The sequence below is a fragment of the Myxine glutinosa genome, chromosome 11 (genome assembly GCF_964187855.1).
Source record: "Myxine glutinosa chromosome 11, kmMyxGlut1.1, whole genome shotgun sequence".
Taxonomy (NCBI): Eukaryota; Metazoa; Chordata; class Myxini; order Myxiniformes; family Myxinidae; genus Myxine; species Myxine glutinosa.
Genome location: NC_136271.1, coordinates 33973721 through 34000155, shown reverse-complemented (window position 1 = coordinate 34000155; position 26435 = coordinate 33973721). Strand labels below are relative to the sequence as shown.

At 47.2% G+C, this 26435-nt stretch overlaps 1 protein-coding gene across 2 annotated transcripts in view; it reads left to right on the top strand.

Annotated features, from left to right (window-relative positions):
- Positions 1 to 26435, top strand: part of ZBTB11 (zinc finger and BTB domain containing 11) — an 84133-nt gene that overhangs the window by 38138 nt on the left and 19560 nt on the right. The window contains exons 6-12 of one of the 2 annotated variants that reach the window (XM_068130439.2): positions 605 to 772; positions 964 to 2165; positions 16787 to 16921; positions 17237 to 17425; positions 19470 to 19614; positions 20693 to 20807; positions 26002 to 26160. In XM_068130439.2, the coding sequence (XP_067986540.2) occupies positions 605 to 772; positions 964 to 2165; positions 16787 to 16921; positions 17237 to 17425; positions 19470 to 19614; positions 20693 to 20807; positions 26002 to 26160 (2113 nt within the window). The remainder of the gene's footprint in view (positions 1 to 604; positions 773 to 963; positions 2166 to 16786; positions 16922 to 17236; positions 17426 to 19469; positions 19615 to 20692; positions 20808 to 26001; positions 26161 to 26435) is intronic. The other variant, XM_068130440.2, reaches the window with a different exon arrangement.

Below are 26435 nucleotides of genomic sequence, written 5' to 3'. Positions count from 1 at the left end.
CCCCTCAAAAACGGGGAATTTGAGTGGGGATTTTCAAGTTTGGGTCGTGACCCTGGGTTTGGGAACTCCTGCTTTAGACCTTTTAGAGCCCTTTAGATTGCTTTAGACCTTCTATATCTCTTTCGACCTTTTAGACCCTTTAAGACCCTGTAGACAACTTAGACTCCTGAAGACCTTTATACCTATTAGACACCTTGATACTTTAGACCCTCTTTGACCTTTAGACCTCTTAAGACCCTTATACAACCCTTTGGACCATTCAGACATTTACACCCCTTGGACACCTTAGATCCTTGAGACCTGTAGACCCATTAGACCCCTTTAGACTCAAACCACACAAACATCTATGAGTCTTCTTGCAATACATAGACTATATATTTTTTTCAGCAAGTAATGCACAATCTCCACCCACCCGAAGACTGGGTATTCTGCAAGATTGAACAGAATTGGCATATTTGGTCGCTGAATTGGTTCACCAATCAAAACATATGCACAGAGTATTTCTTGCTTGGTTCTTTGTTGTTAATACATAACCATTTAAAAAAAGATTGATCTTATATTTCTTCTGCATTCTTGTCTTTACTTGACTGATATTTATTTTCAGGATTTCAATTGGAAACATTTTCTCCTTTACTGGACTTTGCCTACTCTGGTCATCTGTCAGTGCCACTAGCATTGCTGCCAGATGCAGCAGAGCTGGGCAAACATCTGGGAATGTCTGGAATAGCCACAGCCAGTGAAAACATCCACCGGGAACTAGAGGGTATTTCAGGTATGATGAGCATTGACAGATTGACTCAATTGACTGATTGTAATTGTGGATATCGTTGAGATGAGAAAAAAAAAGATAGATGGCTTCAAAATAGCAAACAATGAGATTTTTGCTTTGAAGCAAATGTTTTTGTATCCCTTAGATTAATAAACTTCAAATTACTAACCTGAACTGCTGCACTGTGATTTCAGTCAGTCATATGGTGGAACATGAATATGGTCTGATGGAAGAAAGACAAGCGAAAGACGAAGACGAGTATGGAGGAAACCAGGCCTGTGATGGTGTACCTGCTGTCAGTAGTGATATTGTATTGGTAATACCAGCTATGGATAATGCAAAAATGGTGGATGATCAGATGGTGGTGGTTGCATCAATAAATGAACAGGATGAGAAGGTTGAAGAAATGAACGGGAGTGCGCAGAATTTAACAGGTGACGACAGAAATGAGGAGGTTGTACTTGGGTGCGATAGAAGTGGCACTCTGAATAATTCACTTTTGGAAAGAAATGATGTACCCATGGAAATTCCAGCAACTGACATTGCTGGAGTTGAAGGAGCTCCAGAAAGAGATAACAATCAGGTTGTGTTGTTTCCCCCCAAGGACTGTGATGGGAACGTGGCAGCTTCAACAGGAGATAGTGAGGTTGTGGAAGTTAAGGAAAGAGATTACGATCAGGTCGTTGCAGTTTCTGCAAGGGATGATGAAGTGATGGAAGCTTCATATGATGAGACAGGGGTGATTTCAGCCAAGGATGAGATAGCTGCAGACAGGAGAGACGATGGTATTGGTGCCATTTTGACAAGGGAAAACGATGAAAAAATGATGACATCGTCGCAAAAAGGTGGCATGCCACCAAACAGTACGAACGTTGATTCATTGTCCCCAACACCTGTATATTTGAGCTTGAATCGGCCCTGCTGTTGTGCTCCAATGCCAGCACTTTATGCAGAAGGAATGGCAGACAAGCAGTACAATATCTTGAGAGAAGGAGGCAAGAGTTGTTTGCATGTTGCAGAAGAAATGTCAGAAAACGGGAAGGAATTAACTAGAAACGATGCAATAGACAGCAGTGATAAATTAAACTTACTTGAGGAGATTGAAAATGTAAAAATGACCACAAAAGGAAGTGAAGAATCGAGAGGAAATGGTTGCTTGGTCGTGGTGGATGACAAAAATGACAGAAAGCAAAGGGTGCTGGAAGGCGAGGATTTGGACCAAGAAACAGAAATCTGCAATGTTTTGAAGAGGAGCGAAGAGACAGTGCGACAATCTAGAAAGCACAAAGCAGATGCAGATGCAGATGGACATGGAACGGAGAAGAGTGGACAAAGAGAAGAAAACGAAGGTGTGAACATCAAATCTATCCAGCGCCAAATGTCAGCAGCACAACAGGTTTGTTTCGTGAGTTTTGTGTTTTACCATTGAGAGTACACCAACAGAAAAATTTAACTTTTCAGTCACGTCTTTCACTATGAAGTGCATTGACTCTTGCATCCAGCAAGCACAAGATCAATTTTTATAAAATGTTACAGTTGGTGGCATTTTTGTACACGTTCATAGGAAATTGTGAAGTTTCATCGGTCTGTGCCGTCCTCGGATTAAACAGGCTGTTGAACGGGCGTCCCATCTGCCAGCATTAGTTGGTGGATGTTAAAGATCCAATGGTGTCTTTCGCATTGAGTAGGCGAGCTATTGGCGGCACCATGGGCAAATTACTAATTCCTGCCCTAACCTACAGAAGGCACTGCATCAGCGGCACAGCCACGCCCTCAGCCAATGATGCAACTCCGCAGCCTGGTGCTGCATACAAAAATAAGGAGATAATGCCGCAGTGCATCAGATTTCATTACTACTAATCGTGGATTTTTGTGCCGTACTTCATTGTGAGACAATAGCAGAATGGGATAATAAACTACACGACTGTAGTCCCCTACCACGGTTATGGCCTGGGCTGGTTTCGTTGTCCGTTCTGATGGATGCACATTGGATGATAAAGGATGAGTTCTGAAAGGCCATTGTAATCATGGGAGGATGTTGTCAATGCCATAAATTAAATACTGTTGCGAATATGGAATTTGGCCTCCATATCCGCTTGTAAATATTCCCCTATTTTCTCCGATACTCCCCAACTCTCCCTTACCCCATTCCCTAGTCCCATTGTCTGTAAACAACACCCATTAGAGCCGATCTTCCCCTTCATCCCCCCATTAAATGTCGTGCCCAGGTCCCCCGCACCACACGTAGACAATTATAGGACATCTTGCTAGTTATTCTTAATCTATGTCAGTTAAGGACTTGTTTCCATTAATTATGACTCTTCGTTGCACCAGAATGTGATTATATGGCACCTGTTAGGAAGTTTAGGACCTCCCCATACCTCTCCGCATCTCTTCCCCATGAAGAAGCGCCAACTACAACAACAACAACAAAAGAGGGGGGCGGCGCGGTGACGGCATGGGGAGTGGGCGTCCTCCTTCCGGCTCGGTTAGCCGCCATTGACCACGCGCTCCACGGGGTTACCACGAAGGGGCTCCCTGTCGGCCCCTCGTCAAGGGCGGAGCCGGTAACCCCCGCACCCAATGAGAAGCCATGGGCCGATGCCATCTGGGGCGGCGCTAACGAGCCGAGGGCGTGTCACTCCCCGCCGGATATACGCGGCCCCGCGCCGGACGTGACGTCAGATGCGCCCCGAGCTTGGAAGGACAAGACGCCACCCTCCCGAGCGCTGAGCGACCTCCCCGGCATCTCCACCAAAGTCGCGACCCACGAGCGCTGAGCGACCTCCCCGCATCTGCTGGACACCACCGTACGTGATTCTGTCCCTGAGCCAGGTGCACCTGAGCCATCGACTGCCGCTTTCCTTGCCATCAAATCCCGTGTGAGTCAGCGTTGTCCCGTTTATCTGTGGTCTGTCTAGGGTTAATATAAGAGTGTGTCTAAGTGCCTGTCTTCCTATGCTGTCCCTCTTGTAGTTGTAATCTAACCTTTTTCCGTACGAATATACTTGAGAACTGAACCCCTGGTGTCGTATTGTGTCATTATAATCCAGCCGGGGGTCTTCTTTTTCTTATTGAGCCAGCATAGCGCGATTAGTCAACCCCGGGTGCAATCGGGGTAACTTGTACGGATACGGCGGCCATCCCGCTCGGCCCACCATACCATCAAAGTCGTATCTGTAACAATTGGTGTCGGGAGTGAGATTCGAGGCCCGACCAAATTTTGAAACAAAAACGAATAGAGGAAAAAAAAAAAAAAATTTGGTCAAAATTTGGAGCGGCCGAAATTTGTTTTGTTTTACGAAACTCGAATTTTGCAAGTCGCGCTATGGCGGATCAAGACGGCTGGGGTCCGGTAGGGGAGAGTGAAGCAGGGTCGGTCCAGGACCAAATTGAGACACGTGAGGAGAGCGAAACAGCGGGGGTAGCAGACGCGCGAAATGGCGCCTCGCACATAGCTACGGCGGCCGCACCCGCTGCACAAGTGGGAGGGATGGCCCAGATGCAGGTCCTCATGGAGCAATTTATGGCGCAAATGCAGGCGTCCCTCAAACTGCAGAGTAACCAATTGGGGAACCGGATGGATGCTCAGGGTGAGCGATTGGAGGGCCAAATGGGGGTAATGGGAAACCAAATGGGGGTAATGAGGGACGAAGCGAGGGGTACCGGTGAGAAGTTAGACAATAATTTTGAGGAGTTAGACAAGAAAATTGAGAAGTTAGACAATAATTTTGAGGAGTTAGACAAGAAAATTGGGAAGTTAGACAATAATTTTGAGGAGTTAGACAAGAAAATTGGGAAGTTAGACAATAATTTTGAGGGGTTAGACAACGGGATAAAAGAAGTGAAAAATGGGTTAATGGGGGTAGAAAATAGAATGGCTGCCCAGGAGAATCAGATAGAGGGAGTGAAAAATGGGTTAGAGGGGTTAGAAAACAGTATGGAAGGCAAATTGAGGGACATGAGGGACCAAGCGGAAAGGGAAGTTAAACAAATGGAGCAGCAGATAGAGGGGGTCAGAATGGGGGTAGAAACCAAACTGGATGCTCACAGGGAGGAAATGGAGCAGATGAGGGTGGCATCTGGGCAGGAGATGCAAGTGATGGGAGAGGAGATCAGAAGAGGAGTGAGTGAGGAGGTCGGAGGAGTGCGCGAGGAGGTGAGGCACTGTGAGGAGCACATGGAAAAGGAGGTGAGAAAGGCGACTGTAAAGTTACAAGGGGGCATAGAGGACCTGACGCAAGAGGTGGAGCAGCTGACGGTGGGACAGACGGAGTTAGTGGAGCAGGTTCAAAGGAACACTGCGGTATTAGGAGGTTTAAAGGCGACACAGAAAGAACTAAAAGACGACTTGATAGCGACGAAGAGGGAATGTCAGATGGTACGTGAGGGACTGACAACGAGGTTGGACGAGGTGGTAGAGGTAATGGAGACGAAGGACCGGCAGGTGAGGACGCACCTGGAAACGGTCAAGGTAGCCTTGGAGGACGAGCTTGAGGAGACGTACCGGGGAATAAAAGAGGTGAAGCACAAATTAGAAGAAGTGGAAGAAGGGATGAGTGAAATTAAGAAGCGACGGAGAGGGGATAAGAAAGAGATAAAAGAGGAGATAAAAGAATTGGTCCAAAGTCTGTGTTTGGATCGTGATGATGTGCTCATTAACCGGATGAGGGATTCGCAGGTGATGGAGGAGAAGCGAAGAGGAAGAGGACCCGGTGTAAGTGGTGACCAATATGGTCGTGCGTATGATGCGCCAGGGGATTTAAGAAGCTTGGGGGTCGAGATAGACCCGGGTGTTCGTGAAAGGCCGTTGGTGAAGTGTGCGACAGGGCTGGTGTGCGAAAAAGGAGGTGTGCGAGAAAGTCCGACTCTGGGGTGTGTGAGGAAAAAGTGCGTGCCAAGGAGTGAGGGTGCTGGCGAGAGTGAGTCGGTCGTAGCGCGTGTGCGAGGGAGCACATGGAAGCGTGGTGTGGTGAGTGTTACAGAGGGTGTGACGGGAGAGTGTGCGCAGGAGTGTGCGCGAGAAAGGTGTGTGACGGACAGGTGCATGAGGAAAGAGTGCGCTGTCAGAAGTAAGGAAGAGTGTCCACCTGTGGGGAGTGTTACAGAGGGTGTGACGGGAGAGTGTGCGCAGGAGTGTGCGCGAGAAAGGTGTGTGATGGACAGGTGCATGGGGAAAGAGTGCGCTGTCAGAAGTAAGGAAGAGTGTCCACCTGTGGTGAGTGTTACAGAGGGTGTAACGGGAGAGTGTGCGCGAGAAAGGTGTGTGACGGACAGGTGCATGAGGAAAGAGTGCGCTGTCAAGAGTAAGGGTGAGTGCGCTGTCAGGAATGGAGGTGAAAGTAGTGAGAGTGACATGGAGCGTGAGTTAGTTGTGACAGGTGAGCGAGGATGTACACCTGGGATGGAAGGATGCACACCTGGAATGGTAGAGCGTGAGTGGGAATGCACGCTGGAGTTGGTGGTGAGGCACGTGGTTGGGTGTGCGAATGAGGGCACACCTGTGATTGTCACAGAGGAGGTGACAGAGGAGGGGGCGCGAAGAGGTGTTTTGGTGAGGTGTGCGAGCAACGAATGTGTGCCAAGGTGTTCGGTGGTCAGGTGTGTGACCAAGGCTGTGAGTGGAATGGGTGTACCTGGGTGTGTAAGGAAAGGTACGAGGAGCATGGGCACGGCTGGATGTGTGAGCAAGGAACGGGCTGCGGGGTGTAAGCATGCAGGTGAAGCATCGACGTTACACGGGTTAGAGGTTAGAGCGACTTTTAGCCGAAGCGGGCCCTCGGTGCGTGCCGGGCCTCGCTTTGAACGGCCGCGTCCAGGCTCCACTAGGCGGAGCTGGCAGCCCGATAGAAAGGGTCGTCATGGCGACCACTTTTTGGTGAGACGTGCCGGCAGGTCGAGATCGGGGCATTGGATGGCTCCGCGCCGAGGTGGTGCGTGGGATCTCGGCACGGGTAAGCCCCCGTCCCTGCACCGAGTGCCGGACGCATCCAGCCGCTGGCACAAAACAACCAGCATCCATTGCTTGGCTTTACGAAGCCGGGCTTTGGACAGGAATTGGCGCACCGAGAGGCAGTAGTGAGTAGACTGGGTGATGAGGATAGTGTTTTGGCCCCAAAATTAGAGAAAAACAAAATTTGATGATTGGCAAGGGATTGGCAGTAGTGATTGGCAGATGATGGGCAGTGATTGGCAAATTTTTAATTTGTTGAAATTTGACGTGCAAAATTGATAGTGAGAGACCCCCGATGTGGTGGGATGGCAAATCCACCATCCTTCCCATGTGGGGGGCAAAGGAGCAATAGCTTATGGGGTGTATGGCAGTGAAAACTAGCCCGGGTGGGTTAGGATATTGTGTGTAGGGATCTAGAGAAGATGACCTTAGGTAACGTTAAGGTTAGTTAGTGACTGATACCTGTAGTGGGGACGCAGGTAGATTAGTATGGATGATAATGACGAGGGAGCGCAATAGTTTAAAGGGACGACTGGGAAGCGCAAGTTTCAGAAGGGAGTAGTTAGCCGAGATGATGCCGTGTTTGTGAGAATTGAACAGGTGTGATTGCACAGGTGTGCAACTGGACAGGTGTGTGGAGCAGTGTATGAGTAGTGAGTGTTGTGGATCAGCGCGAATGCGCTTGGGGAGAGAAGGGTGCAGGTGGCACCAGGTGTGAGAGCACAGGTGTGCAGGTACAGGTGTGTGGAGAGAGTTGGAGTAAGTGGTACGGAGTGGTGTGCATGGTGCGAAGGTGTGAATGGGGGAAGAGTGGACCCCCATCACGGATACCCGGGGCGGGTAGTGTAAGTGTTAGGTAGAGGGTGCAGGTAAATTGTGGTTGGATATTGGCATTTGTGGTGCGGTTGCAGAATGGTGTTGTGAATGGGTGCATTAGTGTTGTGGAAATGGCTGGGCGTGTAGCCTGTTAGTGTGTGTAGTTGGTTGGGCACTCCACCACTGTGAGGATGTCGGCCAGGTGAGGCCGCAGGTGGGCTCTGGGAGCCGGTAGTTGTGAGTGGGTGCCTGAGGATCCCGGGTGTGGATCGGGCAGCCCAGTGCCAGAGAGGGCACGGAGTGGGGAGAGAGCCAGAGGGCCTTCCCCTGGTAGTTAGGTTAGGGTAAGGAGCAGGTAAGCTCGGAGGCAACTGCAGTGGTGGAGGTGTGCAGGTGGGTAGACCCACTGGGAGAGGTACACGTCGCAGCCCAGAAATTGTACGAGGGCACCGGGAGATGAATCGGGGGAGTGAGACCCCAAATTGAAGAGCACCACAGTTTGGCCAATGGGAATTGGTTTTTAGAACCCATAGTGTAAGAGGGCCAATGGTTTGGCCGGAGGAAGACCCCGGGTAGTGTAAAGTTGTTAAAGTCATTTAGGAGATAGTTAGGATTGATGAACCTGTCGCACCATACGCAGCCACTTGCCTGTGGTGATGATGATGACTCCACACCTGTGTTTTCTTTGGTAGTGTTGCAGAAATGAGAATTGCTGTGAGGATTTGTGAGACGCATCACGACGTGGATGAGACATTGGGGTGATTCCATCTCTCCCTCCCTAGGAGGGACTGATGATGAATTGGTAATGGCAAATTTTGATGTTGAGTTGAAAATGGCAAATTTTGATGAGAGTTGAAAATGGCAAATTTGATTGGTTAGGAGGGAGAGAAGACGAATTTGGTATATGGGAGGAACGGGGAAGACAGTAGGGATGTTTGTTGATTTGTAAAGTAGATGTTTATGGGTAGTGTTGTGTTGTGTGGATGCAGTAAGGGGTAAGGGAGGGGCCATGTAGGTTACCTGGTGGGGGGGGGGGGCGTACGATAGGAACGTACCTGTCTCACCTGGTTCCCATGTGCCCCCAGTGTGCATTACCTTACATTGCGTGCACTTTTGCGCCCTTACCACCTTACTCACTTGTCTGCTTCTTTTGTCTCCCACCTCCGAGGATCTGGCTTTGGGGTAGAGAGAGAGGAGAGAGAGGTGCTGGCTGCGCAGTTGTGGGCCTGCACTTTCGCTGTTCGCTGCCTGGATCGGTACACCATATGGACCGCAATGTTTGTGGCCACCCACAATGGACCGCAGTTCGTTTGCGGCCAAGCACCACCCGGGGATGGACCTATGGGTCAACGTGGCACCTATGCCATACAGGTGAACCACTTTTAAGTAACACCAAGTGCACCACAAGAAGAGCAAGAGACACCTGCAGGGTTAGGGGTTGTTGAAGTTATTTTTATTCCAATGAACAATGGTGACTGCACCGATTGGTGGTGGGGTGGTGCTTTTGATGCTCGGGAAGGGTGCTCTGCACGTTATTAAAGGCCGTCGGCCACAGAGCACTCGTGGGTTGGTGTATCGATGTTGGCAAGCGCGCTCTCTCTATGCATAACATCTGCATGTGTTCCTCCAAAAACAGGTCCTGGATCGTAGTGTAAATAGCAGCGTAGTCGTGTAAATAATGCTCCCTACCGGCTGTATGTGTAGTTTGCGAATTCTTTCCGGATTCGGTTATCCTGTGGGTGTGTTTCTGTGAGGAGAAGGGTGCAACGTCGCAGGGGGACATATTTACTCATTTGTGAATATCTGTAAAACTGTCGCACTCAGGGTAGAGTTAATAGTAGAGGGAACTACATTGCGTGCCACACTAAAGTAGGTAAAAATTTATCGGGTCGGGACGCCCCGAGGGTAGAGAAGGGTGCAATGTTGCGAATATGGAATTTGGCCTCCATATCCGCTTGTAAATATTCCCCTATTTTCTCCGATACTCCCCAACTCTCCCTTACCCCATTCCCTAGTCCCATTGTCTGTAAACAACACCCATTAGAGCCGATCTTCCCCTTCATCCCCCCATTAAATGTCGTGCCCAGGTCCCCCGCACCACACGTAGACAATTATAGGACATCTTGCTAGTTATTCTTAATCTATGTCAGTTAAGGACTTGTTTCCATTAATTATGACTCTTCGTTGCACCAGAATGTGATTATATGGCACCTGTTAGGAAGTTTAGGACCTCCCCATACCTCTCCGCATCTCTTCCCCATGAAGAAGCGCCAACTACAACAACAACAACAAAAGAGGGGGGCGGCGCGGTGACGGCATGGGGAGTGGGCGTCCTCCTTCCGGCTCGGTTAGCCGCCATTGACCACGCGCTCCACGGGGTTACCACGAAGGGGCTCCCTGTCGGCCCCTCGTCAAGGGCGGAGCCGGTAACCCCCGCACCCAATGAGAAGCCATGGGCCGATGCCATCTGGGGCGGCGCTAACGAGCCGAGGGCGTGTCACTCCCCGCCGGATATACGCGGCCCCGCGCCGGACGTGACGTCAGATGCGCCCCGAGCTTGGAAGGACAAGACGCCACCCTCCCGAGCGCTGAGCGACCTCCCCGGCATCTCCACCAAAGTCGCGACCCACGAGCGCTGAGCGACCTCCCCGCATCTGCTGGACACCACCGTACGTGATTCTGTCCCTGAGCCAGGTGCACCTGAGCCATCGACTGCCGCTTTCCTTGCCATCAAATCCCGTGTGAGTCAGCGTTGTCCCGTTTATCTGTGGTCTGTCTAGGGTTAATATAAGAGTGTGTCTAAGTGCCTGTCTTCCTATGCTGTCCCTCTTGTAGTTGTAATCTAACCTTTTTCCGTACGAATATACTTGAGAACTGAACCCCTGGTGTCGTATTGTGTCATTATAATCCAGCCGGGTGTCTTCTTTTTCTTATTGAGCCAGCATAGCGCGATTAGTCAACCCCGGGTGCAATCGGGGTAACTTGTACGGATACGGCGGCCATCCCGCTCGGCCCACCATACCATCAAAGTCGTATCTGTAACAATACTGTACCTAGAGCTTGTACTTTGTATGACTCCTTTTTTTTGTCCCCCGTCGCACCATGGAGCAAAAGGGGGACTATGGTTTTCCCCTCTGTCCGTGTGTCCGTGCGTGCATGCGTGCGTGCGTAAGCGAAGGACCGAATTCTAATTTAGTGTGTGGGTCCAACCCACGTCAAAATCCAAGATGGCCGCCACCATGTATGTCTGACGACATGAATGTCTGAACCATGTGAGCGGAATATCTTGAAAAATAAGCGAGGTACCAACTTCTAATTTGGTGTGTGGGTGTATCTAGGCATAAGGAAGAACGCTGTTGAAAATTGGGTCACCACGTCAAAATCCAAGATGGCCGCCACCATATATATGTCTGAACCTTGTGAGCGAAATATGTTGAAAAATAAACGAACTACTAACTTCTAATCTGGTGTGTGGGTGTATCTACGCATAAGGAAGAACGTTATTGCAAATTGGGTCGCCATGTCAAAATCCAAGATGGCCGCCTTGCGTCTTCCACTTTGTCAACTCACATCACTTCACCGACGGGGGACCTAGGCGTAACGCTTGTTTTATTTTGTATTAAACCTCCTCTCACCCCATTCCTCTTTGCAGAAGCCATGTTTGTGTTTGTATTTAGTTTAAATGGGGCTATATCCTCAGGGACAGTGGGTGGGAGGGGTATTGTTTAACGTGAACGGATTGCAGGAAAGAAAGCCTTTATAGTCAGGTTCACTATGTTTTTTCGTTCAAAATCATGGTAGATTAGCAAACCTATACATTTTTGGAAACGTTATTACATGGAAAATCTGAAAATCAATGTTTACATTTGCCAATTCCGACCAATTCAATTCGACCAATTCGACCAATTCCATTCGACCAATCGTTTCGATCGATTGGATTCGATTCGATCGACCATTCGACCAATTCGATTTGCCAATCAATTTGACCGACCTTTGCTTGTGTGGAACGGACTGTGAAAACGATGCGGACTATATTGTCGGATACGACACACAGGACGGTGATGACGAACTCTAAATGGCATATTCTGTAATCGTGTATGTTTGATGCCATTGACTGCCTGTGTATATTTTGTCATTGACTGCCTGTGTAGATGTGAAGTTATACTGACTGCATGTGTATATATGATTTTGCTGACTGCCTGTGTATGTTTGGTGATATGAATTATTGTGACACATTTTGATGTTATTAACTGCCTGTACAAAATGATAACATGTATTTGATTATGCAACTTATCGCGAATATAAAGACAGTATTTTGCAATTCAAAACCTTTGATTCGTGTCTTACCATTCCCCATAGCACTAATTTGATACTTTCATTGGATTCCTTGTCCCTGAAAATATAGGTTTAGTATATTTTTAAAAGTTTTTAGGGTAATTAGAGGCAGAAATAGAACAAAATATGTATTTTACAGTGGCCATTTTGAAAATCCAAAATGGCCGCCATACAGGTATCTCTCCAAATGTAAACATTGATTTTTAGTTTCCTTATGCTATAACCTTTCCAAAAATGTATAGGTTTGCTAATCTACCATGATTTTGAACGAAATATAATTTATTGACAGTGAACCTGACTATTAGCCTAATTGCCCAATAGAGTGAGGGTTTGGACCCACTTGTTGGACAATGGATGTGGGGAGAGGGGTATTACTTGTAATAATTGCAATAAGGAAGGGTTTTTATGCCTTATAGTACAATTGTACAATTTTTATGCCTTACTTCAACCAGCGGGGATATCAGTGCACGGACTTTGGGGATTGTTACATTCCACTCACGTTTGTCGTATAGTGAGTGTATTGCTTTGAGAGCATTGGGGGAATGATGGTACCATCATATGTATTGTTCATTTGATGCAAGTGACATTCTCATTGTACTTTCTTCAATAGTGTTGGTATTGTGTATGTGAGAGTTATTAATACAATTACTTTTTTTTTTTTCTTGTTTTTTTTTGTATACTGAATCGAGGCTCGTGAAAGAGCTAACATTTATTTCACAAACAAATCAACCAGACACACAAAATATATAAAAAGAGGGAGCGGAAGACAAGATGGGGAGAGAAGGGGAAGCACACAAACACAACATTTGAGAGCAGGGAGAAGTGTGGGAGGGAGAGGGCTTGGGGGGAGGAGGCGTGGGAAGGGGGGGGGCGGGGTGGGGGAGGAGGTATAAAACACAAGGAGACCAAGGACTTCCAGGACAGAAGTTGGTATTTCAAAAAAGTGGATTTGGGGTGAAATTAGCAGGGGTAGAAAAGATCAAGGTTTTGGATGGGGGAAGATAAGAGATGGTGGTGAACAGCTGTTTTAAAGACCTGGAGGGTGGAGTGGGATTGAAGAGAGTGAGCAAGCTTTTTTTTTTTTCTTTTTTTTTTTTTTGTATACAAGATCGAGGCTCGTGAAAGAGCGAACATTAATCACACAGAAAGACAAACCGACACATAAAACATATAACATCGGGAGCGGTAGACAAGATGGGGAGAGAGGGGGAAGGACACAAACACAACATTTGAGAGCAGGGACCGAGAGACATGGAGACATCGAGAGATCTGAGAGAGGGCGAGGGCTTTGGGGGGGGGGGCATGGGTAGGGGGGGGGAGGTGGGAGAGGTATAAAACATATGGACACTGCCAGGACTTCCAGGAAGGAAGTTGGAATTTCAAACAAGGTGGATCTGGGGTGAATTAGCGGGGGTAGAAAAGATCAAGGTTTTGGATGGAAGATAAGAGATGGTGGTGAACAGCTGTTTTAAAGACCTGGAGGGAGGAGTGGGATTGAAGGGAGTGAGGGAGTTTGTTCCAGAGGCGGGAGAAAAGAGGAATGAAAGAGTGAAGGTGAGCAGAGAGCCGAGATTTCGGCAGTTTAACCATCAGAAGGTTGCTGGCAGATCTTGTGCGACCTGTAGGAATATTTGGGGGACAGAGCACAGAGAGAGCTGGGGGTGCAAGGCCGGAGAGGAGTCGGTAGAAGACAGAAAGACCACCTACCTGCCTGCGGTGAGTGAGTGAAAGGCCCTCAGAGATAGCTTCATCGCGGGAGATTCCAATAATTCTGAAAGCTTTGGTTTCAACAGCGTGAAGCCGAGCTAGGTGTGAGGCAGGAGCACCGGCCCATAGGGGAGAACAGTATTCCATTGAGCTGCGGATGAAAACCTTGTATGTGGTGAGGAGCTCAGGTGTGCCGAGGAAGGACTTCGCACGACGGAGGATGCCCAGTCGGCGACTGGCTTTGGAGGCCAGCTTGGAAATGTGGTTTTCCCAAGAAAGATCATGGCAGATAGTGAGACCCAAAAGCTTGAGCGACAGAACTTCTTGGAGAGGATTGTTGAGAAAGTAGATGGGAGGGTTGTCCAGTCGATCTTTTCGGAGAGACATAGTAAGAGTGTGAGATTTGTCAGGATTGAAAGACATGTTCCACTTGTTTGACCAGTCTGTGATTTTGTCCAAGTCTTCAGAGAGTGAGGAGGCTGCAGACTGCCGATCTGAGGGAAGAGGAATGGAGCGGCAGAGAGTGGAGTCATCAGCAAAGAGATAGAGAGGATTTTCAAGAGAGTCAGAGAGATCATTGATAAAGACCAGAAAAAGCACAGGGCCCAGAACACTGCCTTGGGGAACTCCAGCCTGAACAGGAAGAGGAGATGAGAGAAACCCATTCAGGGCCACACGTTGACGACGACTAGAGAGGAAGTCCGCCAGCCATGCGTGGAGATTTCCATGGATACCAAAGGAGGAGAGTTTGGTGAGCAGAGCGGGGTGCCAGACCGTATCGAAGGCCTGTTTGGCATTGAGGACCTCCATCCATTGTTGAGACAGCAGAAGCAGCATGTCCAGAGTAGAGTGACCTGGTCTGAAACCAAATTGATGATCAGAGATCAAGCCATTGGAGAAGAGGAAAGATTTCATATCCGAAGCAATGATGGATTCCATGACTTTGCTGATAATTGGGAGAAGGCTGATTGGTCTGTAGTTGGTAGGATCTGTTTTTGCACGTTTTTTGTGCAAAGCGGTGATGTTGGCTGATTTCCAAGCAGATGGCAGTTGACCTTGAGCAAAAGAGAGGGTGAAGAGAACAGAGAGAAGGTGAGATAGAGCGGCAAAGCAGGATTCTAGGACCCGTGGGCTGATGCCGTCGGGTCCAGTTGCAGAATCAGAGTCGAGGGTTGACAGAAACTTTTCCACCTTGTCAGCAGGAAAGGACACGGAGTCCAGGAGCAGCTGGGTACGACTGGGTATGGTGGGTACAGAGAGGGATGGGTTTGGGACACAAGATTTAGAGGCAAACACAGAGTTGAGGCATTCAGCTTTTTCACGTGTGGAGTCAGCTGTGTAGCCGTTTGAGGTAAGGGAAGGGATGGAGGGGGAACAAACACCAGAAATGGATTTGACCAGACGCCACCAGGATTTGGAAGAGGGACACAGATAAGAGAGTTCGGTCTTGAGAACGGAGAGATATTGTTTCCTGGCTCTCCTGACGGTGGACACACACTTGTTTCGGGCTTTGTGAAAGGAAATGAGATTTCCTTCCGTTGGATTTGCTTTCCAGGAGACGAAGGCAAGTTGTTTCTGGGCAACAGCCTCACCACAAGATTCCGTGTACCAAGGACGGGAGGAAGGGTATGACAACTGAAGACGAGATGGGATAAATCTGTGCAAGAGAGAGAGCAATTTACTTTGGAAGAATTCCCAGGATGAGTTGATGTCGGAGGTGGTAGAGATGGGAGACCAGTCCAGATGATTGATGGCTGCTTGAAGACCGTGCCAGTTGGCCTGAGTGAAATGCCAGACTCGTCGACGCTGAGCAGGCTCCCTGAGGATGGTCAGAGAGATGTCCACTTTAACAAGGACATGATCAGATGATCCGATTGGAGCAGAAGAAGAGCAGCAGACATTTTCAGGGAAGTTAGTCATAACCAAGTCCAGAAGAGAAGATGCTCCGTTGACTGAGATCCGGGTCGGGAAATTGACAGATTGTGTCAGTCCCAGTGAGTCGCAGAAGTCCTTTGCTGAGGAGCCTTGGCTGGTGAGAGAGGTACCCACACCCAGCCAACTGGCATGATGACAGTTGAAATCACCACATATGAGGAAGAGAGAGTTGGGATGAGTAGATAGAAGTTGGTCCATATTATCAGACAGCGAGATGTAGATGGAGTCATCACTGTTTGGTGGACGGTACAACACACATATGAACAAGAGGTGGGAGCGAAGGGGAAGCCGTAGCCAGAGGTATTCCTGGGGGTGAGGTGGAGAGAGTGCAGTGCAGGGCGAGTGAGGAAGAGTTTTTGATAAAGATAGCAACCCCACCTCCAGGACGAGGCTCAGGTCTATCATACCGGAGGAGGGAGTAACCCGGGAGAGATACTAAGGAATCAGAGACATCATGAAGGAGGAAAGTTTCTGTTAAGCAGATCACGTCTGGTTTGTGCCAGACGTTTGTGCGGGGTGCCAGACCGTATCGAAGGCACGTGAAATGTCAAGGGAGACAGCTCTAATTTCCTGTTTGGCGTTGAGGACCTCCTGTTTTGCTCTGCATTGGTGTGATTTTACCATGGTTTATTGGAATACTCAAAAATACAAATCTTTCTGCCGCATTCCCTCTCGAGACTCCGAGGTGCACCGTAACTGTGGTCTGGGGAGGTAATACATCAAAGATACAAAGGAGGGAGGCAAAAAAAATGATGAGATGTAGTAATTCTGCATTTTTGAATTTTCAGCTGTGACGTGTCACAGGTCTACAAAAGCTCCACGTGGTTGTTGTTGGTGTTGATCGATTTTTGAAATGTGCACCCATTGGTCAGATAGCTGCCGGACCCCACCCACAAGTGGACGGAGGAGGCGAAAAATATATATTTTGTGTCGCAGGTTGTGACCACAGTGTGGTCATTCTTTTTCATTCAACAAAAGGATTGGGTTATATTGCATTTCATTTGCCCATTTGTCATAACCTCACTCCTCTTGTTCACCATGACAAGCATTTTGCATTTGAAGTTGTCCGTTGTGCCATCAGCCAGGGCTGAGACCTCTCAGGGTGTCATGGTACTGAATGTCAGGACCAAGGACGTTAAAAGTGTTCAGTTTTGTGTCTGGTTGCAGTCTGATAAAATAGCACTTGAGATCAGCATATATTGTACCTATTTCATAATGTTTTATTTTTATTTGTGCTGTGTCAATTACTTCCAAATATCCTCTGTTAACAGGCTGCACGTCGGTTAGTTGAGCGTGGGAAGAGGAGAGGAGAATGTAACCCTGCCAGAATGGCAGAGTCGGGTGGCGCCTTTGATTTGGCCACAGTGAAAAGTCCTCCAAACCATCCTGGTGATCTGTTATGTCCGGTGAGTATCTTTTTTAACCCTTTATTTATCATTATCCTGTTTCCTGAACAATTTATTTTCAATATCGAACTGATTTTCAAGGCAATCATTACATTCAAACCTTTTGGGGGGGGGGGGGGGGGTAGGGGTAGGGGGGCATTTTACTCCTTGAAACTTGGGCCTAAATGGAGAAAGGCTTGAGTAGTCAATAATTTTTTTTGTCTTCTTTTGTATGAAGGTTAATTGTACTTGAATCTAACTTTTTATTGTTCACTTTGGAATGATGATCGTTTTCAAATTGACACCCTTTTGCTTCTCCATTCTTCCTTCCCTTAGCTGTGCAAGAAGTCTTTCCGTTACACAGTTTCATTACACGCACACTTAGCACGGCACAGCACAACCGAAACCCAACCTGCAAGGCCGTCACTCTTTCCCTGCACAGTTTGTGGACGAGAGTTCAGAAAGGCATACCTTTTGCGAAAACATTTACTCCAGCACACAGGCGTGCTGCCATACAATTGCCCAGTGAGTGTATGTCGAGAAAATGTTGAGGGGGGTTATAGGAGAAAAGGGAAAGGCTAAGGTGGAATTTTGTGAGGTGGACAGTGAAGAGTGCAGTAGAAATCAGACACGAGTTTAAGAAAGTGGTGGTGATGTAACAACATATGGTACCATTTTGGTCGAAGTCCAAATGTGGTAAGGGGTCATGAGCATATCATAGACATTTAACATAGATTGTAAAAAATATATATACTCTACCAGTCAAAAGTTTTAGAACACCTCAATTTTTCCAGTTTTTATTGAAATGTACGCAGTTTAATGTCTCAATGTACTCTGAAATTAAGCACAGAACAAAAAAACAATTGGAGATAAAAAAAAGAAATCATAGAATCATTTTGTTTAACAAAATTTAATTTTAATTTTTGACCCAGCAAGATAGCCACCTTTTGCAGATATAACCACCGAACACAGTCGTGGCATTCTTTCTACAATGGAAATCAAATATTGTTCGGGAAGTTCTTCCCAACACTGTAACAGAAGTTCCCACAAATGTGTTGCACTTGTAGGTTGCTTTGCTTTCAGCCTTCTGTCCAGTTCATCCCAAACCAGCTCGATGGGGTTTAAGTCTGGAGACTGTGCTGGCCATTCCATGATTTGAAGCCTACCGTCTTGTTCTTTTCCTCGAAGGTAGTTTTGACATAGCCTGGAGGTGTGTTTAGGGTCATTATCTTGCTGTAGGATGTACCCCTGACCAACTCGGCGTATACCAGAAGGTATTGCATGGCGCTGTAAAATGCTGTGGTAGCCCTTTTGGTTCTAGGTGCCTGTCACTCTGTGCAAGTCGCCGACTCTGGATCCAGCAAAAGAGCCCCAGACCATCACGCTTCCTCCTCCATGTTTGACAGTTGGTGTCACACACTGAGGAACCATCCTTTCACCTACTCGACGACGTACAAAAACCCTGCGTGATGAACTAAAGATTTCAAATTTTGATTCATCGGTCCATAAGACCTTCTTCCAGTCTTCAGTAGTCCACTGGCGGTGCTTCATGGCCCAGGCAAGCCTCTTTTTCTTATTTTGCCATCTTAGCAATGGCTTTCTTACTGCCACTCGACCTGTCAAACCTGCAGCTCGAAGTCTTCCCTTCACAGTTGAAACTGAGACTTACTTACTTCGATCAGTGTTAAGCTGTGCTTGAAGCTGTTGTCCTGTGAGCCGCCTATCACGCAAGCTGTTGACTCTCAGAAACTTGTCTTCTGATTCTGTTGTGGCTTTGGGTCTGCCAAACCTCTTCCTGTCAGTTTCCTTCATTTTCCAAGTGCCTTTCGATGGTGTAGGAAACTGAACTCACTGACACCTTGGTTTTCTTTGCAATTTCTCTGAAGGAAAGACCTACACTTTTAAGGGTTATAATGGTATATTTGGTATATATACCTTTGTACCACTTAAATTTCAATGAAAACTGGGAAAATTGAGGTGTTCTAAAACTTTTGACTGGTAGTTTATATATATATATATATATATATATATATATATATATATATATATATATATATATATATATATATATTATGACAGGTGACAGAACAAGTTTGAATGTCGTGGCGTTTCACTAATTTTCCACAGTTATTCTCTTTTTGGACTTAGAAAACATCACATGTTATACAAGGGGCAGTTTTCCAGACTTTTTTTTCCCTTACCCTTTAACATATTGAACTCAAACTTTGTACACGGCTTTAGCTTTATTGTGATCAGTTACAGAACAAGTTTAAGTGTCAGGGCGTTTCGTAAATTTTCCACGGAGTTGTTCCCTTTTTGGCCTTAGAAAATATCACAAGTGTCAGTTTTCCAGACCTTTCCTCTTACCCTTTAACATATTGAACTCAAACTTGGTGCATGGCTTTACTATGATAAGTTATTGAACAAGTTCGAGTTTCAGGGGGTTTCATCAATTTTTTTAATTTGTCATGGCTTTATGATGCAAAATATTGGGAACGGTAAGGGAAATATATTGCAGAGGAATGCTCCCTCTTGTTTTTCTTTGTGTAAGAGTGTTCTCTACCTGCAGGAGTGTAGAAAACCTTTTCCAACAGCTGCCAAGTTGCGGTTGCATTTGATGCGACACCAACAAAGCCACAGATATTCGTGTCCCGTTTCCAAGAAGGAGCTCGCATCCTATAGCAGCCTTTCATCATGCAACTTCATACATACAGGTATAACGGTTCTTCCACATAGATGATGACACAAAACTACTATGATCTCATAGCTTCAGCTGAACCTCCACACAGGTTTAGCAACCAATTTCGAAATTAAATGTATTGGTTATTCTGGACGACTCTAAATGTGGGAAGTGTCTGCAATAAAACAGCATTGTGTGCATGCATTTATAGTTTCATTCACTATTCGCACATCTTTCAAACATTTGGTCACATCTGCTCCTCTGCTGCATCAAATGTCTTCCATTTGATTTGCATGGTGAATATAGCACGTCCTACTATTTAACCCGAGATAGATGTACCACTGGGGGTACCCATTCTGTATGGATGGGTATACCTAGGGATACACCTTTATTGGGTTAAACTCTCCAATCTCCATGAGTGCAGAAATTGCATGTGAAAATCTTGTGCATGATGCACACATGTAATTGCATGATCTCATGTACGAGTGTTGGCGCCCTCCCATCTAAACTGCCCACAATGCTCTGGGTCAATGAATGTCGGTCATCGTTATGAAAACATGAGGACAAGACGGGTTACAGCCGCCGTTTCCGGTTCAGCAAATTTTAACTCCACTCGTCTCCTCTGTATGTGCACTTCATGACCGAATTGGAAGCTCCTAGATCCCGAGGAAGCTCATCCATCAGTACACCTGGTACAGCAATGATTGATGGGATGACCCACAAGGTTATTGACCATGTCCTATTCTCCAGACATTGTTTTCAAGCGTGCAATCCTGCCTTGTCTACAGAAGTGCCAAACTTGGCTCATGCAGCCTTTGACTTCTGGCTTTTTCCCTTCATCTTCACCTTAAAGCAATGCCAGAGGCACCACACTGTCATTCCTAAAACAATTCTCCTCTAAAAGACACCCTGGTTCTCTACAAATGCAAGGTGGAGATTAACTTATTATGTTGATGCTGAAGATTATGTTGATGATCTCAAGGAACAACTTTAAGTGTGTGCTTGTCCAGGCCACCTCAGAAATGCTTAGTAAACCCTAAACTGAAAAATAAATTAAGGATAAATGAACCAAAATGGAATTTTGGAGTGTGTGTGTGTTTCATTCTGAACAGACAAGTCAAGGTTCTTATGCTCTGAATGCGGCCATCTGTTCTACTGTTCATCGAGTCTGAGCAAGCACAAACTGAGTCACCATCAGGCCACCACTGTTCCACAAGCATGCCTGCAGTAAGCTGGTCATAATCATTAGCATACTCATTGTGGATGTACAAGAATCAATTTCCTTGATACACTACTCACAATAAGTTAGGGATATTGGCAGGTTCTTCGGTGTGGTTGATTTTGTGTATTAATTATGTTGAAAAAAGTTGTTGGTCCTAATTCTATGGTTATTAAAGAGTGTGAAAAAAGACAGCATTCTTGATTTCAATACCGTAACCCTAACCCCTATAAAAAAACAAAAACTCACCCCCACAATATCCCTAACGTATTGTGAGTTGTGTATGTAATATATACAGTTATTACATATATATATGCGGGGCTTGAGACCCCTGCCCCCCTTGTGTCCTTATATTGTTTGACCAATTACCGAACATCACCAGGACCCTCGGATGGATGCCAGAATCGGCAATCCAGGTCTGGATTCCCGCACCGCAAGCGGCCAATCACAATGATTCGAAGCCCACACAGTGGTGTTGCACATCAAGTGGTCATCAAAATCCACATTCGTTCATGTTCCTCATACCACGTGACTGTCAAACCGGCTCGCATTTCATGCGTTTCCTTCTATCCCACCAACTTGACACTAACCGCGTACATTACAGCACACGTGGATTCATGCACACCCATCAATCTCAGAGCATCTTGTGCAGCAATTCCCATTCATTCGTATATGTCTCATTTCATTCAGAGGAAAAGGGGATTTTTGGGACAATGGGAGGAAAGGGGTGAGAAGGGTGAAGCAGGGGAAGGGGGGCAGGGGGGACTCGCTGCGCAGGGGGTGTTGCCTGAAGCCCCGGGACAGAGCTTAGGGCTTGGGGGGTAGGGGTTTGATCTACCTAACCCCTCCACGGGTCTTGATCTTCAACGAGCGACATTGGTCGCTCCCTGGCTCGCTTACCTATCTTATTTCCTTAATTGCCTCATCCTGCACATGCAATTAGTTTGCCTGCTTCCTCAGGCCATCGAGAGGCTCGACCGCCTGCACTTTCCGAGAGGCTCATCCGCCTGCACAGCTGTCTACCCTAACTCCTAGAGGCTCGCCCACCCCACAACTTTCTACCCTAACTCCTAGCTTTCTAGTGTAACTCCTAGAGGTTCGCCCACCTCATCTCAGCTCTCTAACATAACTCCTGAAGAGGTTCGACCACCTCATCTCAACTTTCTGTGTGCTAACCGTATCTTACCTGTCCAGCTAACCGCCAGGTAATCAGGCAACCTTACTCCTTATTCCCGAGAGATCTCTCCTACATATAGCCGCCTAATCAGAGATCTCTCCCGCATATATGCTAACTGTACCTTACTTTTGCCGGCGTCCTTATGACGCTTCTAACCTTACTTTACGAAACCAATCTATTCCTTATCCTCGGCGCCCTCTTGGGGCACCTTACTCTCCCGTCCCGTAACGTTACCCTGACGAATCCTATAAACAGCTCAGTTGTTCTGGAGCCCAAAAACGGCTCGTTCTTAAATTTTGTTCGAGGATCAGGCTCGAAGCAGGAAACAGGCAAACGACACCGAGCGACAGAGTGAGTTCCAATTTAGCCTAACATCCCAGTCTATAACAAAATAAACCCAAGGCTCACCTCACCCAGACCGATCAAACCAGCTGGTGTTTTTTCCCACTCACTCGCGCCTGGAGCCGCGTCTCGAGACTGCCGGAGCTGATCTCCTGCCTGGCTCGCCATTTGATGGATCTGTGACTTAGGACTCAAGACTCATGATTGAGAGAAGGAACAACTGAGATATTTATTTGATTCATCAAACACACAAGCTTGTGGAAAGCAAAATGCTTAAACTGAGGCCCACAAGGACCAGGATTCCAACATGATGCTCTGAAATAATTCGGTCGAGTTTCACTTTATAAAGGGAATATTGGGGTGTGGTTTTTAGCTCAAGACAAAGAGAAGGACGGAGTGGTCTTCGGTGTCACTCATGGGTCAACCATGTTGACGATTCTCTAGAAACCAGTTAATTGAGGGAAAGTTCAGCAAGTCGTTAAAATGTCAAACATGAAAAGTGATCTAGCACAGTTAAGGGGGACTGGGAAGATACGGTTTGGTCTTCACAGAGTGAAGGATAATACCATCAGGGCCTGGCTTTTACAAGACATATAATTCTTTATAAGGATATAGTAAGTTCCATAAGGATATTTCGACAGTAAGAGACATGCTATAAAAAGTCACACAAAGTATATCATCCTTGAGATATATGACAGGCAAAGTAAGTCTTTTAAAGGGAAAAGCAGGGTTTCAAAGGATCTAAAGGATATGATATTTTTAAGCAAAGCAAACATGGTTGGTTTATATTTGGTAATTGGTCAAACAATATAAGGACACAAGGGGGGCAGGGGTCTCAAGCCCCGCATATATATATATATTATATATATATATATATATAACGCAGTTTGTGTGTGTGTGTGTGTGTGTGTGTGTGTGTGTGTGTGTGTGTGTGTGTGTGTGTGTGTGTGTGTGTGTGTGTGTGTGTGTGTGTGTGTGTGTGTGTGTGTGTGTGTGTGTGATGTTACCGATAGACTCCGAAATGGAGAGGCTCACGTGCTTGATATTTGGCATAGACATGGCCATTGAGCCTGGGACGAACATGGCTGAGACCATATTTGACGAGATCCATATTTTTTATTCATATTTATCTCAGCGCATTTCAGCGAAGTACCCGCTAATCTCAGCCAGTGTGAGCAGCTCGCTGATTCGCTCAGAGCGATCACATGATGTTCCATCCCGTCACACGTCACACGTTTGCACGTGATTCAGGGCGAAAAGCCATTGCGTTTTTCACCTTTATGCGACCGTGTTTTGTGTCGATTTTGTGCGATATGAATTAAATTTTAATTCATATTTCGTGTTTACGAATTCGAATACGAAGGATTTCCCCTTTCCCCTTTCGATTTCGAATACGAATCGAATACGAGCTTGAGTCGAGAGGGCGAATGTACGGGTTGGGAATGTACGGGTCTCCCCTCCCCCACCCGGCAATGCCGGGTACTTCTGCTAGGATCACGTGATGTTCCAACTTTGCCGCCATTATCTCACAGTTATGCGTTCGCACGTAATTCAGTTTTTTCACATTTCAGCGAGGAACATTGCCATTCACACCACATAGGTTTTTTTTCACTTTCATCTGATATTTGTGATTTATTTCAAACAAACTATTTTCCATCTACACGGCCATGTATTCCTATTAACGTTATGTAAAGTACATAAATTGTGTGGATTACATCATTTCTGGATGTGATCAATTGCCAGTAACCATCTATATCCCTCCCCTCCCCTTCCCTCCTCCCCCTCCCTTTCCCCCCTCCCCCTCCACCCTCCCCTCACCCCTTCCCCCCTCCCCTTTCCCCTCCCCTCCCCCTCCCTTTCCCCCATGCCCCTCCCTTTCCCCCCTACCCCTTCCTTTCTGCCCTACCCCTTCCCCATCCCCCTCCCCCCTCCCCCTCCCCTCCCTTTCCCCCCTACCCCTTCCTTTCCCCCCTACCCCTCCACCCTCCCCTCACCCCTTCCCCCCTCCCCTTTCCCCTCCCCTCCCCCTCCCTTTCCCCCATGCCCCTCCCTTTCCCCCCTTACCCCTTCCTTTCTGCCCTACCCCTTCCCCATCCCCCTCCCTTTCCCTCATGCTCCTCCCTTTCCCCCCCTACCCCTTCCTTTCTGTCCTGCCCCTTCCCCACTCCTCTCCCCCTCCCCCCTCCCCCTCCCCCTCCCCCGCCCCTCACCCTCCACCTCCCCCTCCACCTCCCCCACCCCCTCCACCTCCCCCACCCCCCTTGCCCTCCCCCTCCACCTCCCCCTCCCCCCACCCTCCCACTCCTCGCTCCCCCCATCCTCCCACTCCTCGCTCCCCCCACCCTCCCACTCCTCCCTCCCCCCACCCTCCCACTCCTCTCCCCCTCCCATCCCTCCCCCTCCCCCCTCTCCTCCCCCTCCCCCTTCCCCTCCCCTCCCCCCTCCCCTCCCCTCCCCCTCCCCCTCCCCTCCCCTCCCCTTCCCCTCCTCCTCCCCTGCCCCTCCCCCTGCCTCTCCCCTCCCCCCCCTCTCCTCCCCTCCCCCCTGTTCCCTTCCCCCTTCCCTTCCCTCCCCCGCCCGGCAATGCCAGGTACTTCTGCTAGTAATATATATTGTTATGAATTTTGGGGTAGTGATATGTAGATCTGTGTAGGTATCATGCTCCGGTTGTCGTGATAGGGAACCCCGCATGTAATAAGTATGTTTAGGCGGTTTGTTCGGATTAAGTGTATATTCGTCCCCGTCGCAAGGGGGCGGGGCTTGTTAACTAGATTAGGGTATTAGACACGAGTTAGGAATCCATCCCCATTAGCACACACACTAATTAAATTCCCCCCCCCCCCCCCCCCCCTCCCCCACAACGAAACTCACTGGAAGCCAGTTCGGGGCATTGCCGATGGAGCCACAGCCGGAATAAGATAATAAGATAAGATAATAAGATATGTTAATGATGATGCCTTCGTTATGACATCATAATTCGACAAATACAACACTTATCCATCTGATCATTATTTAAAAAAAATTCAGCAACTTTTGGTCTGATGGACATGAAATTTTCACCGTAGGAGCCTCTCCTCCTTTAGAATATTTTAATGATAATCTTGACGTCATAGGTCATGTGGTACAGGTGCCATCTTGGAAAAACCGAAAAATGTTGCACCTCTATCTCCAAAACCGCTGCATGGAAAAAATTGACACATGGCTCTTTGTAAAGAACTCCATATGGGGAATAGGTGTTGTTAATGATGATGTCATTGGTGCCATAATTATGATGTCATAATTTGACAGGGGCAACCCTTAGTCTGATCAGTTTGAAATGTATTGAGCATGATCTATGCAACAATTATATTAGACAATCTACATTTATGATGTCATAGCTCACGTGGACTGGCAGCCATATTAGATCAAATAAAAAAAATGTTCAAAAACAGAAGAGTTGGGTCGCATTAAGTTGACTGCTCAGGGTAAGTATTCTATGAATACCATCTAGTTTCATCGTTCATTCATTTGTTTAATTGAAATCTTCCAGCTTTTACGTTGCCTTTTTGTATCCTTGTAGAGCGATACACTGGCTTTTAGGCCAATTAACAATAAGTGGATATGGTACTTTATCAAATCTTGTTTGCTTTGAAGTCAACTTTGAGTTATTGTCAACCTTGATTTACTTAATGCCAATCTTGCAGACGTGATGCTGTCATTGATTCAATGGCTGATCAAAGGTGTCAAATGCAGAATCCTGGTGGAGCAAAACCTTTTGTTTGCAAGGTCTGTGGCAAAGGCTACAGCTGGAAAAAGGATTTGTATGCACATATGGCATCCCACTCCAACACACAGCCCTTCAGGTGTGCATTTTTCATATTTTTCAATCTCTCCTGTTTTTGTTTTTGTTTTTTTTGTAAAGAGCTAACACGCAGAACATATAACAAAGGGATCAGGAGACAAGAGGGAGTGAGAGAGGAAAGTACAACAACAGTAGAGAATAGGGATATCTGGAGATATGTGGAAGAGAGGGGGCTGGGGGCGAGGTACACGGGATAAGCAAGATGGACACTACGAGGACTTTCAGGAAAGAAAACAGGGAATCTATCTGAAGGAGGTGGGTTTGGGGTGGATTAAC